This window comes from Typopeltis vanoorti, chromosome 17 (assembly GCF_054136105.1).
Source record: "Typopeltis vanoorti isolate ZY-2024b chromosome 17, IOZ_Tvanoo_1.0, whole genome shotgun sequence".
NCBI lineage: Eukaryota > Metazoa > Arthropoda > Arachnida > Uropygi > Thelyphonidae > Typopeltis > Typopeltis vanoorti.
In genome coordinates, this window is record NC_143565.1 from 102719164 (window position 1) to 102735039 (window position 15876).

The following is a 15876-nucleotide window of genomic DNA, read 5'->3' on the forward strand; positions in this document are numbered from 1 at the left end:
CTGCTCAGCCAGGCAAAGTTAAAGAATAATCTGTATTTTAGCCATTCGACAACTCAACTTTGCAGAATGGTGCAATATGTCTTATAAACACGTATTCTAGGACTAGCTTGCAGTTTTTTTTGTTTGTTTTTTTTGGTGGGCATGGAGTAGAGTGGAAAGAAATCCCCTTTCTCTACCATTTAAAATCAATAGCCTTGCTTATTAAAAAGTCCTCGTAATTCTTTTAGTCATAGAAATTTTAACTCAGGTCTCAACAGAAAGAATACTCTCAGTGGTGATTCCACTCAATAACAGCCAAAATCATACCGCTGAACAGAACCACTCAACTTCCAAGCAAGCAACCCCAAAGATGAACATTATTAAAATGTCATCAGTGGAAGCTGAACCCAGGAAGACAACAAGGTTGAATTAATGCAGAAAGCATATATGTTCCATGTACAAGCAGTAAAAAGGTGTATCAATTTATAATTAAAATAGTCTGGATCAGGGATAGATACACTTTTTTCACTTGGTTACAAAGGTTTCTGAATTATAATGTAAATAATATTTGACAAGAAAATATATTCTTGTTTCATCCTTTATCAAACTGAAGGCAAAAAAAGTTTCCATATGTTGTTTCTTCACAATTAGGTTACTGGTATATAGATTTCACATCGATTGCCTTAGTATTCCAAGTATATTGCTAAGGCAATTGACGTGAAGTACCAATAGCCTCTATACATATACAAGTAACCAAGTCATGAAGATACTTCACATGCAAACTTTGTTTGCTTACACTTGGATAAAGGATTAAACAATAACTTTATTTTTTGCTAAGTATAATGAATTTTTTTTCTAGTTTTTATTTCGGCCACTTTCTGAGTTAATCGATCTTTGGCATATGAAAATAAGTTTGTTGTTTTGTATCCCAAAAACTTGGCTTTTTAACATGCAAGTTGGTGATTATGTCTTTGAGAATAAGCAAAAACTTTTCTGAGACAAAATGGATATAAGGGATGGAAATATATTTTTTGTGATCTGAGATTTTAGCTGTGATCTGAATTACAGCTTAAACAACTAAGGCTATGAGGCTAGAGTTTTATATGACTGTTAAGTGCTTGTGTTTCTCACTAATTCACCTGTTTTGTAGGATGAAAAAGCAGTTTTCAGGAGGAAAAAAAAACATCCCGAAACCAACTAACTGATCCTGAAATGCTATTATAGACATTTTTTGCATTTTAGATAAGATTTGAATCCAGATCTTTTTAACTAAAGGTCAAAAACACTTGGATTCAAGATCAGTATCAATGATCCTTTGATTCATCAACAGAAAGTAGTTTTGTTAATTTTGTAGAAGGGGAAGCTATTTGCAAAAAAAAAAAAAAAATGTCCCAGATGCAATTTCACTGGAGAGCCTAATATGGTATGAACAGATGGTTATAATTTGATATGCTATTTTAATAACTATATTGTTTTGGAAGGATGATAATGTAAAAGATGTACCTACCATTGTTTATAGATTTCCAGTAAATAAAGAAGGGTCAGTTGGACCCTTCAGTCAGATGATCAGAATATCAAGGAAGAGCAGAAAGTTTTCCTTGTGAAAGGTAAAACAGACCCTAAAATGTTGGCTGTTAAGGTATGATAAAAAAGATTCCTTTCCACTCACATCTTCCATATGCACCATGTGATGACATTCTCCATTTAGCACATGGCTTGGGATATATTAGAAACATTTTCAGAACACCTTAGCATCTATTTTACCAACTGACTGCCCTTCCTTAAAACACTAGTCACTTGACTATCCAAATAAATCCTCATCCTTTTCTAGCTATAGAAAACTCACCCCACACTGGTAGGTGCATCTACTTTTTGTGCACCACTTCTCTCTCCCAACAGTGTTATCTGAAATCATTTACATCCAAAACACTTTTACAGCCAAAGACTTCTCTCCTGTCCAAAATCAACAAAAACTCTTAATTTTGGCTCCTGAATCTAGCCCTCCCCACTCAGATAAAAAAAAAAAAAAAAAAAATTTAAAAAAAAAAAATGCTATTCCTTTACAGCTGATACACCTCAGACAAAATTTCATGTGTTCTCAGAAGATAAAATATTCAAATGTCCTTCACAGTCATTCCAAAAATTAGCTTTCCTTATCCATTCTATAAAATATCCTCTACATCATCTGGATCACCCTACTCCTACAAATTAAATTATTTTGATCAAACTGGAAGAATAGCCAATATTTGACTGGATGAACATACAAAATACGTCTAATATCTCCACTACCACTAATTTAGTGTTGCAGACCATCACAATCGAGCATTCCAGTGTAAAAAAATACCATTACAGATATGCAAATACAAATCTAAGAGACTGTTTTTAGAATCTGCCATAGCTCTACAATATCCTAACCTAAATAAATACAGATGTCTCATCTCATTCTATCAAAAATATGAGAGTGTTTTCATGAGACCATCAACAGACCAATCAAAATCCTCTTCACCACACCCTTAGAGGGTAATGGTTAGGACTACAGTCTTCTTTCACTACGCGTTATTCCCGCTTCCTAGGCAAGGTCTGCGTGTTACTTAGATATGACTTCTTGTTGGTACCACTCCCAACCGACCTGTCGCCTAGTCTGCTGCTGGGGGGAATATATTCTTGGCTGTAGAAGCGCATGTTCACAGGGTGAACATGCGCTTCTGCTTGCGGGATGAAAAATGCCAGATAAACTGGCAGAAAAAACCCTACTGCCCAAGACTGGCTAACTTGGCTATGCCTGAGGAAGATCCTCAAGTTCCTCACGTCTTCGACAGGAATCAAACCTGGGACACTCCTTCTCCAGGCATATGGTTGCGAAGTGCAAATCCACTAGGCTAACTATGCGGACAATGGTTAGGACTACAGTATAAAGTCATTTTGAACTCAGCCTGTGTTTGCTTTCTGTTTTGCCTGTGCACAGGCATATTTCATATTCCTGTGCTTATGAAAATGCCTTAGCGACACCAAGACAAACTATCAGCTAATAATAACTAAAGAAAAAAAAAAAGTTAATATTCCTAGCTGCATGTTTCTTCCATTAAAAAACGTCTGACTTGTCAATTCATCTTGTTGTCACTATGTTGTCCTTCATGTTCAGAAAGGAAACAATATGTAATGGATTTTCCTATTTAAGTGGGGCCTCCATAGCTCGGTCGATATAGACGAAGCCCTTTGGTCGGAAAGACCTGGGTTTGATTCCCGTCTATTACATGAGGAACCTTTATCTGGTCTCTTTTGACTAAAGGTGAGTTAGTAGGTCTCATACAGAGGTAGAGGGTTTTTTTTTCTCCTGGAAATTCGGGTTTTTCATCCCTCAGAACAGGCACACCAGCCCCATGAACACACATAGATCTACAGTCAAAAATACATACTTAGAAGTCCCTCGTTAGAGGGCACAACCTTAACCGGTCCTAAGGGATGGATGAGGAAAATTGGGGGGGGGGGACCTCCATATGACAACAACAACAACCTATTTAAGTATATTAATCTAGAAAATTAACAGTTAGTTAACACCAATTGGTATCAACCTAAAAGTAAGCTAGTTTCCTGTCACACTGATTTTTGTAATCAGTGACACTACCACTCTGCTTATTAGAGAACTGAAGTTGCTTGATAAGCACCATGTTTAGTCTCTAGAGTAGGGTTTCATTTCTAGTTTATCTAACCTTAAATCACCCATGGTATTAAATGTGTGATGAGTTTACTCCTGTGGATGGAATTCTCAAAAAATGGTGTGATAGCAGCCCTTCAATTAATTGTACAAGGGATTTTCTGAAAGTGCCTGTACACACATACAGTTTGATTTCTGTTTTGCTCCTTCATCCCTCCACTACGGTTTAGTATACAGCACGTGTATAATGAAAGTTGCATTTCACATGTTATTATGTATACAATGGATGATATAATACATCCATTGTGCACATTCGTTTCAATAGCATTTGTACGTTCATTTTGCGCAAGTGCAACTGAAATTCACTGCTGATAAGATTTTTATGGTGAAGAAATGAAACAGCGATAGAAGAGTCAACATTAATGATTGATCAATCATGAAGTCAATTATATATTTAGTTTAATCCTTTATCCAAGACGAAGTTTGCACCTGAAGTATTTTCAGGACTGGTGCAACTCGTGGTAAAGGTGGTGTAAGTTTTGATCACTTGCCTTAGTATCTCATAATGCAAAGCACATCTCCTTACGGAGATGTATAATGCTAAGCGTTAAGGGAAGGGTCACTACCCAGACCGGTTTTGACTTTTATTGAGGTCTCATCAGTGGGAGCCAGACCCAGAGGTGGTGATACTAAAGTCGAAGTAATGCAGAAGTCATATCACCATATACCAGTTGCGACTGATGAGACTCCCACTGACGAGACCTCAATAAAGGTCGAAACCAGTCTGGGTACTGACCCTTCCCTTAATGCATAGCATTATACATGTCCACAAGGAGATGTGTTTTGCATTATGGGATACTAAGGCAAGTGATCAGAACTTATATCTCCTCTACCACAAGTTGCCCCAGTCCTGAAAATACTTCAGGTGCAAATTTCATTTGCTTACACTTGGATAAAGGATTAAACCAAATATATAATTGGTAGCATAGCCAAGTGAAAAAACTTCCATCCATCATGAAGTGGGTGGCCAAAAACACAAGCGATGATTTCTACAAGTATAAAGCTGAGTAATTAATGCTACAGATAGGCTTAGGGTGTTGAATGTTCTTCCTCATGTTTTAATTTTATGCACAACACCAAAAAGTAATCGACAGGAAATCAATTGTTTCCTACACTCATATCATTCTGAAAAGGTAACTAAAGTACTAAATAAATATAACCTTCACAACACATTCAAACTAGAAACCCTGATCTGTTCACCAAAGGGCAACTCCATCCTTTTATCACTTTCTGGAATGAAGTGCCTGTGACTAGCTTGGCCTAATATGGACAGACAGACAGACAGACAGATCTGTTAATATCTGCCTTGGAGAACATAAGAAATGCATTATGGCAAGTCAAGACAGGCAGATCACACTTGGGACATCCCTTCACATAATATTAGATGGAAGAAAAACATGCTATACAGAAGCTGTTACAATTTGACTACTTGGAGAGTCAATAATGGCAGTGAACTCTACCCTCATCCACCAAATATGGCTACATTAAGTTGCCTACAATTTGGGAGATAGCTGCTATAAGATTAACTCCAACCCAACAACTGTAAAAACTTCTCCAAGTTAGGACTTTAGATCTTTTGTCCATTACTACTGAACTGTTTTCTACACAACTACTGTGCTGTAAGAAGTAGTTGTGCTGTGAAAATATCCATTAAAAATACTATTAAAAACTGATGACTACCTAAGCAATTAAATCACATAAAATTAATGGATAAATCAGAGATCATTAACACTGAATAACATGGAGTCAATCACGTGCACAGTACTGGGCTACAATAAAGTGTGAATGTGTAATGTTCAGTGTGATATGTCAGTTTATTAGTGAAATGAACTGATGGGACTAAAAATCTGTGGTTAAATGCTTTAACATAATCAGGTGACAAAATTTATACCCCATCAGAATTTTGTGACTGTGTCCATCATTATGATCTTGAAATAAAAATGCACTTGCTCAAATACTGCCACCCTATCTCACTCAAAGCCAAAAAGTTCAACACTGAACTTTCTATGGGAAAGTGCACTAATACTTTTAGGAAAACAAAGGCATTATTCAGCAGGACTGTATAGCTAAAAGGACAATACATTTTCAAAGTTATATAAAGATGTAGCCTTGAGAAAGCTGAAATGAGTTAATCATATTATGCAGAAGAACAACCATTGCTTGTTAAGCACTGACAACTGGTTGAACAGCTGAGGGTTGTAATCTTTGGGTAAAGGCAGAATGGGAGAGACTGTTCCAAAGGACAGAAGTAGATGGAATGAAAGAGGAGGCAGTGAAGTTGGTTCAGTGAGTTTCAAATTGGACTGTAAAAGGGAGTTGGGTTAGCAGTAGATCTGCTAACCCAACCAAAAGAATAATAGTGGCCAATTCAGCAGAGTTTATCCACAAAAGTTTCTGTAGAAGAGGCACAAGGCAGAAATTGAGAGAGAGAGAGAGAGAGAGAGATCATTAATTAGCCAGACTGCCCTCTTCTTAAAGCATTTGAAGCTGTTCTTCAACAGCTTCAAATGCCCTCTTCTTCAACATTTGAAGCTGTTCAAATGTTAATACGTTAACGTTTTAATGTATAGATTTTCTCTTGCAATGTTTGTTGGCAGTTCTCTCATGTTATGCACTTGAAGTCTTCTAAGAGGACAAAACTAGTTGTGCAGTTTATTTAAATTAAAATAGTATTTCTATTTTTTTTATCTCTCAGCTTACAGTCATTTAATCTATTTCAAAAATATGTCACTCAGCTGAGTAAATCAATTTTATATATATATCTATATATACATACATACATACGTTGCCCCTTGAACAATGCGGAGGTTAGGGGTGCTGACACAACCACGTTGTTCAAAAATCTGCGTATAATTTTTGACTTCCCAAAAACTTAACTACTAATAGCCTACTGTTGACCGGAAGCCTTACTGATAACATAAACAGTCGATTAACATATATTTATATGTATGTATGCTATATTCTTACAATAAAGTAAGCTAGAAAAAAGAAAATGTTATTAAAGAAAGTCAAAAGGAAGAGAAAATACATTTATAGTAGTATACTGTATTATATCAATACCGTAAGTTTACATTGTCTGTTTACAAGATGAATCGTATGTCTGTCAGTACCTACATCAATATTGTCTTAATAGATACAAAACACTGTAGATGTTTTACATATTATTAACATCAGACATCAAAAATGAAAAGATAATGTTAAAACGAAATTCATATGTATTTACAGGTATAACGATTCGTGCATTGATAATGAAGAATCAGCATTATGATTGCTTTATAGTAGCCTAGCCTATACACTAATGAATGAATCATTATAAAATTATTTTATTCTAATTAATTAAATTTAACTAATAATTAATAACAGTTAAGTTTATGCAGTTATGATTTAATACCACCTCCATAGCGCAATTGGAAGAACGACGGCACATTGCACCCTTTGATTGGAAATGGCCTTAGTTCTATTCCCGTCATGACAGGAGGAATCTTTATATGGACTTTTCAATTGAAGGCGAGTTAGCTGATCTCATACGATGAAAAACCCAAGTTTCTCCCAGAAACTTGGGTTTTTCATCCTGCATACAGATAAATCGGCCCTTCAGAACACATGCAATTTACAGACAAAAAATACTTGTTGTGGTGGTGGTGGGCGGCGAATGGTGCTGATGTAGTTGATTGGTAGTAGAGGTTCGGTAGTCGTGGAGACAGAGTTGTGCAGTGGGTGTATTCCCGTGATGAGTCTTCGGACTCCTTGGAGATGTCACGAATAATAATAATACTGCATCTTTACATTTGTTGATATTTCTCTCAACTGTGAATAGCAGCATGTATAGTCTGTAAGTGTTTGTGTGCATAAGTTTTGATAAATCTTAACTTTTTTTATAATAGATTTGTGTATACTTTATGGTAGTAAATGATAAAATAGACTAGTATCTACATACATTTTATGCATCCATGATATACTCAACTCTTTCTTAATTTTTTCAATATTTCTAAGCTACGCGATTCATCTGCAAGTTTTTTCAAATTGTCGTAAATTTCCAAAAAAGTTTCCAGTATATTTATTGAAAAAAAATCTTTGTATAAGTGGATCCATGCAGTTCAAACCCACTTTGTTCAAGGGTCAACTGTGTGTGTATATCAGGGGCGAATATTACGGGTGTGTTAGGTGTGCGGTGCTCATCTACGAAATATCAGCATCGCAGATATTACAGTTTGGCATTTATTCCCGTTAAAGACTCCCCCAATTGTTTGCAGACTTCGGGCGATTCCTAAAATTGAACACAGTATACTAATGTTTCATTGTCCTCTTCACAAAGGTAATAAAGCATCAGTGCTTCATGAAGAGAGCACTTTTCGGCGTATAAACACTGCATCACATTGGCATTATTAGCCCCAGTATGTTTTCAAATTACATACACCTTTGGGCTTTTCCAAAAGATGTAAAGAGGGCACAGCGGGTCAAATTCTTAGCATTTTAGTATTTTTAAACTGCTGAGAAGGCGAGGCTGGGTGAGCTAACATTTTGAGCACGCCTAGCAGATTGGTTATGGTAATTGTGTCAACCAATCCAATTGAACGTTGTCACTTGTCATGAGTTAAGCGCTTTCTGCATCCGATGGCTGTATTACAAACAGCTGTTACACGTTTTCTAGAACTGAAAATTTGAAAGTGGATGTTAGGAGAAAAATGCTAATTGTTTTTTCTTTTGCTTGTGCAGTATAGCATCTGTTGAGGTTGCAAAGTTTTTTAATGGTATAGAGAGATTTTTATTCTAGTCTTCGAAAACAACAGACAGTAAAAAAATATCTATTCCTAAATAAAAATGAATATTCTGTGTATTATAAGACATTGTTGATCTACAACAAAATACCAGCATATGTGAGATTGATAAGACAGAACCGCTGATACTAAATAAAAAATAAAAAAATAAAAAAAAACACTAATGAATGTAGGATTCCCGAAAGTGTGGATAATTCCGATAATGATTGGATGTTATGTATACTGAGTCTCAGTAAACAAAATAAAATTCTTGGAAAATGGAGTGAAATATACACAAACCAGAGAAATACACATAACATATGCAACAAATTTTACGAGATGATTTGCTGCTCCATCAAACCATATTTATACCTGAAATACTCTCTCTCTTCATAAGTTTTTTCTTTTAATCATGCCATCATAAATTCACTTATTCATGTTTAGACTTTATGGGATCGCGCTATTCGCTCTACCCAGCAACTTGTAGGCCACACCTATCACAAATGATAATTATTAATAATTCGTTTACCATTAATGAAAGTATTTCTACTCACACTTATTCTTTCCTATTTATATGTCTTATAAATGATGGTCAGTGGCATAGCTAGGAGGGGGTCCACCCTGGGCGGCACTTTTCGCATGAGACAATTTTATTTTTTGACGAGGCTTTTATTTATGTTAACTCAGTAATTTTTATTACTTAATTAATAATTAGTTTTTAACAACTATACTTACAACTAAAATAAACATAAACATAGTGATTTAATTTATTTCCCTATATGTGTCGTTCTGACTTTTCTTAGTATTTTTGGTGTATATTGAGAGGGATGGCAAATTCAGGAACCACCCTGAGCAGCAAAAGCTCTAGCTACGCCACTGATGATGGTTCACATATTTTCATCTTTGAGTACTTCAAATATACCAACCAAATATAGCATTGATGTAATTATTTGTCTCCAAGCTTTGCCACCCCCACCCCCCGGAAAATTTTCTGCAGACGAATCCCCATGCATCAAATTGACATGAAATTTGTAGCTTGGGTTGCATAACCCACACGACAGCACACCCAACAAAAATGGGCACACAACGGCACTGATATATATATATATATATATATATATATATATATTTTTATGAAAAAAAATTGAATGACTAGAACCGAGATTTAATTAAAAAGGTTTTAATATAAACACACTACTAGTTTCGGCCTGTAACAGCCTTCTTCAGGTGACATTATAAAAGAAAAAACACTAAACATTGAGGGTTAAAAGACTATGAAAAACATAGACAGTCTTAATACATAATTAGCATTAAAACGTTGTAGTTGTATTTGAAGCTGTTCTTTCATTTGTTGCATTGTTGGGAGAGTGCGTGCTTGCTGCATCATGTGAACGCCAATACATGATTACAGCTGAATGACTATCTGGGAGGTTGTAGCTTAAGTTGTTATTTAGATGAACAGGATTGAAGATGATTTCTCTCGATTCCACAATTTTTCTCTCTATTTCATCACTGCAACGGAAGATGTTTGTAGATTTTTCCCAGCAGACTTTGTGACTTTGGCTATCATCATTAGGATTAGCTGAGAAGAGGATATGACTTGATAATGCACTTGCTCGCTGTCTCTTGTAAGTAATGTCTCTCATGTGTTCTTCCATACGCATTTCTACAGATTTGTCTGTCTGACCGAAATAAGGAATATCGCAGTCACATAATATTTTATATACGCCAGGGTATTTGAGTTGATGATGGCAAGGTTTTGGGTGGCTAATTAAGGAACGGATCTTTGGAAGTGGAGTGAACAAGGTTCTGATATTGTATTTTTTTAGAACTTTTGCTAATTTATGTGAAACAGTACTTATGTAAGGAATAGATATATTGCTTTTGAATCTATTTGTTTCTTCTGAGTGATGTCTTGGAGGATTAAGAAGGAATTTGTTAATGATTTTCTTGGAATATCCATTAACTTCGAAAGAAGTTTTCAGATGGTTTATTTCTGTAAGCAGTTCATTTGGATCATCAAGAAGAGAACGGGCTCTATGTCCCAAGGTGGAAATTATTCCAAGCTTATGAGGAGGGAAATGATGGGATAGACTGTGCAGATATCTGTTGGTATGTGTGGGTTTTCTATATATCGATATTTTTAGTTTACCAGCAGAAGAGCGAGTCAGTTTGACATCAAGAAAAGGCAAGGAATTATCCGTTTCAAGCTCAGCAGTAAACTTAATACTTTGATGTCGGCTATTGAGATGTTCGAGGAAAACCATAAGGGATTCATGTCCATGGCTCCAAACAATGAAGACATCATCCACATAACGTTTCCAAACTTTAGGTGTTAAAATAAAGGAAGAGATAGCCTTGGTTTCAAATTCTTCTAAGTAAATATTTGCAAGAACAGGAGATAAAGGATTACCCATAGCCAATCCATGATTTTGTTTGTATATATTATCTTGAAATTTGAAGTAACCAGAGCTAATGCAATGTGTAAGCAAGGCTAACATTTTTTTGGATAACTTGTCCTTGAGTAATGTTAGGACTTCATCTGTTGGGACATTAGTGAACAAAGAAGTTATGTCCAAGCTAGCCATGATGTCATTTTCATCAACTGTAATATCCTTGATGTATGTAACAAATTCTGTAGTGTTCTTGATAAAGGAAGGTGATTTCCCTGAAAAACTTTTGAGGTATTTAGCAAGGTATTTTGAAAGATTGTATGTAGGAGAATCGATACCTTCTACAATTGGGCGTAATGGGGTGTTCTCTTTATGGATTTTAGGAACACCATATATGCGAGGAATTAACGGATGGAGAGAGCGTAGAGATAAACGGACGTTTCGGGATAATTCAGTTGTTGTTTTTAATAAGTTGTTTGTACGATTTTGAAGTTCACGAGTTGGATCTCTCTCAAGTATTGAGTAGGTATCATTATGTAGTAATTCGATCATTTTATTCTTGTAATCTTCGGAGTTCAGGATGACTGTTGCATTTCCTTTATCTGCAGGGAGGATGATTATATCTCTGTTGTTTTTTAAACTTTTAATAGCTTTGCGTTCAGTTGAAGTAATGTTGTCTGCAGGTGGTTTTGCGTTATTGATAATCAAGATTGATTCAATACGTAGAAGGTTTGCATCTTGTGGAGGGAGAGAAGAAGCAGCTTTTTCTATTTTTGTAAGTAGTGTCTCCTTTGGTATTAATTTTGGTGAAGGAATGAAGTTTAGACCTTTACTAAGGATGCTTTGTTCTACATCTGAAAGTATATAGGAGGATTTGTTGATAACGACTTTGTCAATATTGATGTGTGGTTTTGAGTTCCTATTATTTTGTAATCTCTTTAACGTTTCAAATTTTCTTATAAGATTTACTTTGTTATTATATTGTATTCTGGCTGCTTGAGATTCACAGTATGTATTAAAGGTATGCCAACTTTCATTATCTAGAGATTCTTCCAGTATTTCAGCTATGGTTCTTTTTTTTATTGAAAAGAAAAGCGAGAGTGCAAGATGCAAACCTTCTACGTATTGAATCAATCTTTATTATCAATAACGCAAAACCACCTGCAGACAACATTACTTCAACTGAACGCAAAGCTATTAAAAGTTTAAAAAACAACAGAGATATAATCATCCTCCCTGCAGATAAAGGAAATGCAACAGTCATCCTGAACTCCGAAGATTACAAGAATAAAATGATCGAATTACTACATAATGATACCTACTCAATACTTGAGAGAGATCCAACTCGTGAACTTCAAAATCGTACAAACAACTTATTAAAAACAACAACTGAATTATCCCGAAACGTCCGTTTATCTCTACGCTCTCTCCATCCGTTAATTTCTCGCATATATGGTGTTCCTAAAATCCATAAAGAGAACACCCCATTACGCCCAATTGTAGAAGGTATCGATTCTCCTACATACAATCTTTCAAAATACCTTGCTAAATATCTCAAAAGTTTTTCAGGGAAATCACCTTCCTTTATCAAGAACACTACAGAATTTGTTACATACATCAAGGATATTACAGTTGATGAAAATGACATCATGGCTAGCTTGGACATAACTTCTTTGTTCACTAATGTCCCAACAGATGAAGTCCTAACATTACTCAAGGACAAGTTATCCAAAAAAAATGTTAGCCTTGCTTACACATTGCATCAGCTCCGGTTACTTCAAATTTCAAGATAATATATACAAACAAAATCATGGATTGGCTATGGGTAATCCTTTATCTCCTGTTCTTGCAAATATTTACTTAGAAGAATTTGAAACCAAGGCTATCTCTTCCTTTATTTTAACACCTAAAGTTTGGAAACGTTATGTGGATGATGTCTTCATTGTTTGGAGCCATGGACATGAATCCCTTATGGTTTTCCTCGAACATCTCAATAGCCGACATCAAAGTATTAAGTTTACTGCTGAGCTTGAAACGGATAATTCCTTGCCTTTTCTTGATGTCAAACTGACTCGCTCTTCTGCTGGTAAACTAAAAATATCGATATATAGAAAACCCACACATACCAACAGATATCTGCACAGTCTATCCCATCATTTCCCTCCTCATAAGCTTGGAATAATTTCCACCTTGGGACATAGAGCCCGTTCTCTTCTTGATGATCCAAATGAACTGCTTACAGAAATAAACCATCTGAAAACTTCTTTCGAAGTTAATGGATATTCCAAGAAAATCATTAACAAATTCCTTCTTAATCCTCCAAGACATCACTCAGAAGAAACAAATAGATTCAAAAGCAATATATCTATTCCTTACATAAGTACTGTTTCACATAAATTAGCAAAAGTTCTAAAAAAATACAATATCAGAACCTTGTTCACTCCACTTCCAAAGATCCGTTCCTTAATTAGCCACCCAAAACCTTGCCATCATCAACTCAAATACCCTGGCGTATATAAAATATTATGTGACTGCGATATTCCTTATTTCGGTCAGACAGACAAATCTGTAGAAATGCGTATGGAAGAACACATGAGAGACATTACTTACAAGAGACAGCGAGCAAGTGCATTATCAAGTCATATCCTCTTCTCAGCTAATCCTAATGATGATAGCCAAAGTCACAAAGTCTGCTGGGAAAAATCTACAAACATCTTCCGTTGCAGTGACGAAATAGAGAGAAAAATTGTGGAATCGAGAGAAATCATCTTCAATCCTGTTCATCTAAATAACAACTTAAGCTACAACCTCCCAGATAGTCATTCAGCTGTAATCATGTATTGGCGTTCACGTGATGCAGCAAGCACGCACTCTCCCAACAATGCAACAAATGAAAGAACAGCTTCAAATACAACTACAACGTTTTAATGCTAATTATGTATTAAGACTGTCTATGTTTTTCATAGTCTTTTAACCCTCAATGTTTAGTGTTTTTTCTTTTATAATGTCACCTGAAGAAGGCTGTTACAGGCCGAAACTAGTAGTGTGTTTATATTAAAACCTTTTTAATTAAATCTCGGTTCTAGTCATTCAATTTTTTTTCATAAAACTATGTATGTTAACCGAGTCAATGATCATTCTGTCATATATATATATATATATATATATATATATTTTTTTTTTTTTTTTTTTTTTCCCCCCCACTGACATATCTTTTGGGTGGGAAGATATCAACAATGGAGATGTTGCTTTCAGAACACCCCTCAGATTTTATTACTTTTAAAAAAATATTCTTTCTATTTACATAAACTTTAATACAGTAATCTCTCAATTATCCAATCACAGCAAGAAAGTAATTTGTCAGTCAGATAACTGAAGGGTTAGCTAACTGAAAGTACAATTGTGGTGCTGCACTAGAAGTTATTTGACTCACTAAACCATTCAAAGATTGGTAAAGTTCATTCATTTGAAGGTGGATTAATTAAGAGATCACTGTATTTCAATAAGATATTCACAATAAGGAGGAGAGAGAAAAAAAAACATAATACAAAATTTATATACATACTTTTTTTGTAACACATGTGCTTGATATAGAAGATTCACTGCCATCACTCTGGAATGTATCATCGTCTAATGATAAAGTTGAAAGGCTAGAAGCAGAACTACAAGATGAGAGTCTTCGAGACTGGCAGGATTTATCAATGTCATCTAGTGTAACAGACAAGCAACCTTGTGAACATTCTTCTGTTTGTTCTTGAAGAGGCTGTTCTCCTGAACTATGATCGCTTACTATTACAGATGGCATGGCAAGTGAGGGACATGATGCAGATTGCACTGAAGTTAGTGATTTTTTTCTATATACATGATCACTAGAAAAAAGACAGTTCGCTGTTTCACTAACAGAATCCATTAAAGCTGATGCCTTGCAAACAGATATATCCTCCTCAGCAGTCAAAACATAATTGGAAATCTGAGATCTTCCTGTCCTTAAACATATATCACCTCCAACAGATTTAACATCTATGGGGTTACCATTCTTATCTTTACACAATTTTCTACTTGCACTAATAAGTGGATTGATACATGGATGTAAATAATCTTGTGACGAATCTATTTCTAATTCTGGATCAGAGAGGTCACGTTGCAACATCTGACTTTCTCTAAAGACTGTTGGTACAGAATGAAAAATTGTATGCCTACAGATCAGTTTACTAAAATTACTAGATTTATACAATGTGTACAACGATCTGTCTAAAGGCTGTAATTTTGTGCTCTTGTCTTGTACCCAATGCTGTTGAAGATGAGCACTTTGCCATGCTAACGAAAACTTTGAAGTTTCCTCACTTTTCTGCTCATTACAACAATTTGGCAAAAATCTATATGATAGGTCACAAGATGGGTGACTAGTAGGAAGTAGATCTAATGAAGGAGACCTACCAAAAGATGGAAGAGGTTTTGGATGTTTTGTAGCAACACTGTAAGATCTCATTCTGGATGACATATCAAGTCCCAAATGATGAGGTTTTTCTGACCTCATAACAAAAACTGAAATAAATGATGAGGAAAAAAATCACAAAATGAGACTATGCAAATTCACTTAATTTTTTATTAATATATTCATAATTACCATTTTAAAATATATACTTGCAATTAAATATTGATAATCAGGGAATTTTGAGACAATGAAGGTATCTTGTTTGGTCAAATAAAGTATGGCATTTCATTTATTAGCAGAAAATCTGTCATTAAAAAACTGACCAACAGTTAAAGGAAGCAAAAGATAGGATTAAAAATAAACATGAATTTTGAGTAAATGGGATAGTTATATATATGGCTCAGGAGTGACAGGCAATCTTTTGCATAAGAGTTGCTCAATATGATACTACTATAATTAAAAGATGTTATCTAAGAGTAGTATTTGCCTATCCAGAGAGTTGTGCTCTTGGTCTATTTGGATGTCAGTGGACACACAGAGACCAGTGCTGATAAAAGTCAATAAATATGTAGTAAAGTTTAAGATTTACAATCTAAG

The 15876-nt window shown here is 35.1% G+C and overlaps 1 protein-coding gene across 2 annotated transcripts in view; it reads right to left on the reverse strand.

The window, feature by feature from the left end:
- Window positions 1-15876, reverse strand: part of IP3K2 (Inositol 1,4,5-triphosphate kinase 2) — a 242066-nt gene that overhangs the window by 197794 nt on the left and 28396 nt on the right. For both annotated transcript variants that reach the window (XM_090406781.1, XM_090406780.1), the window contains exon 3: window positions 14410-15389. In XM_090406781.1, coding sequence (XP_090262907.1) covers window positions 14410-15381 — 972 coding nt within the window. In that variant the 5' untranslated portion in view covers window positions 15382-15389. The remainder of the gene's footprint in view (window positions 1-14409; window positions 15390-15876) is intronic.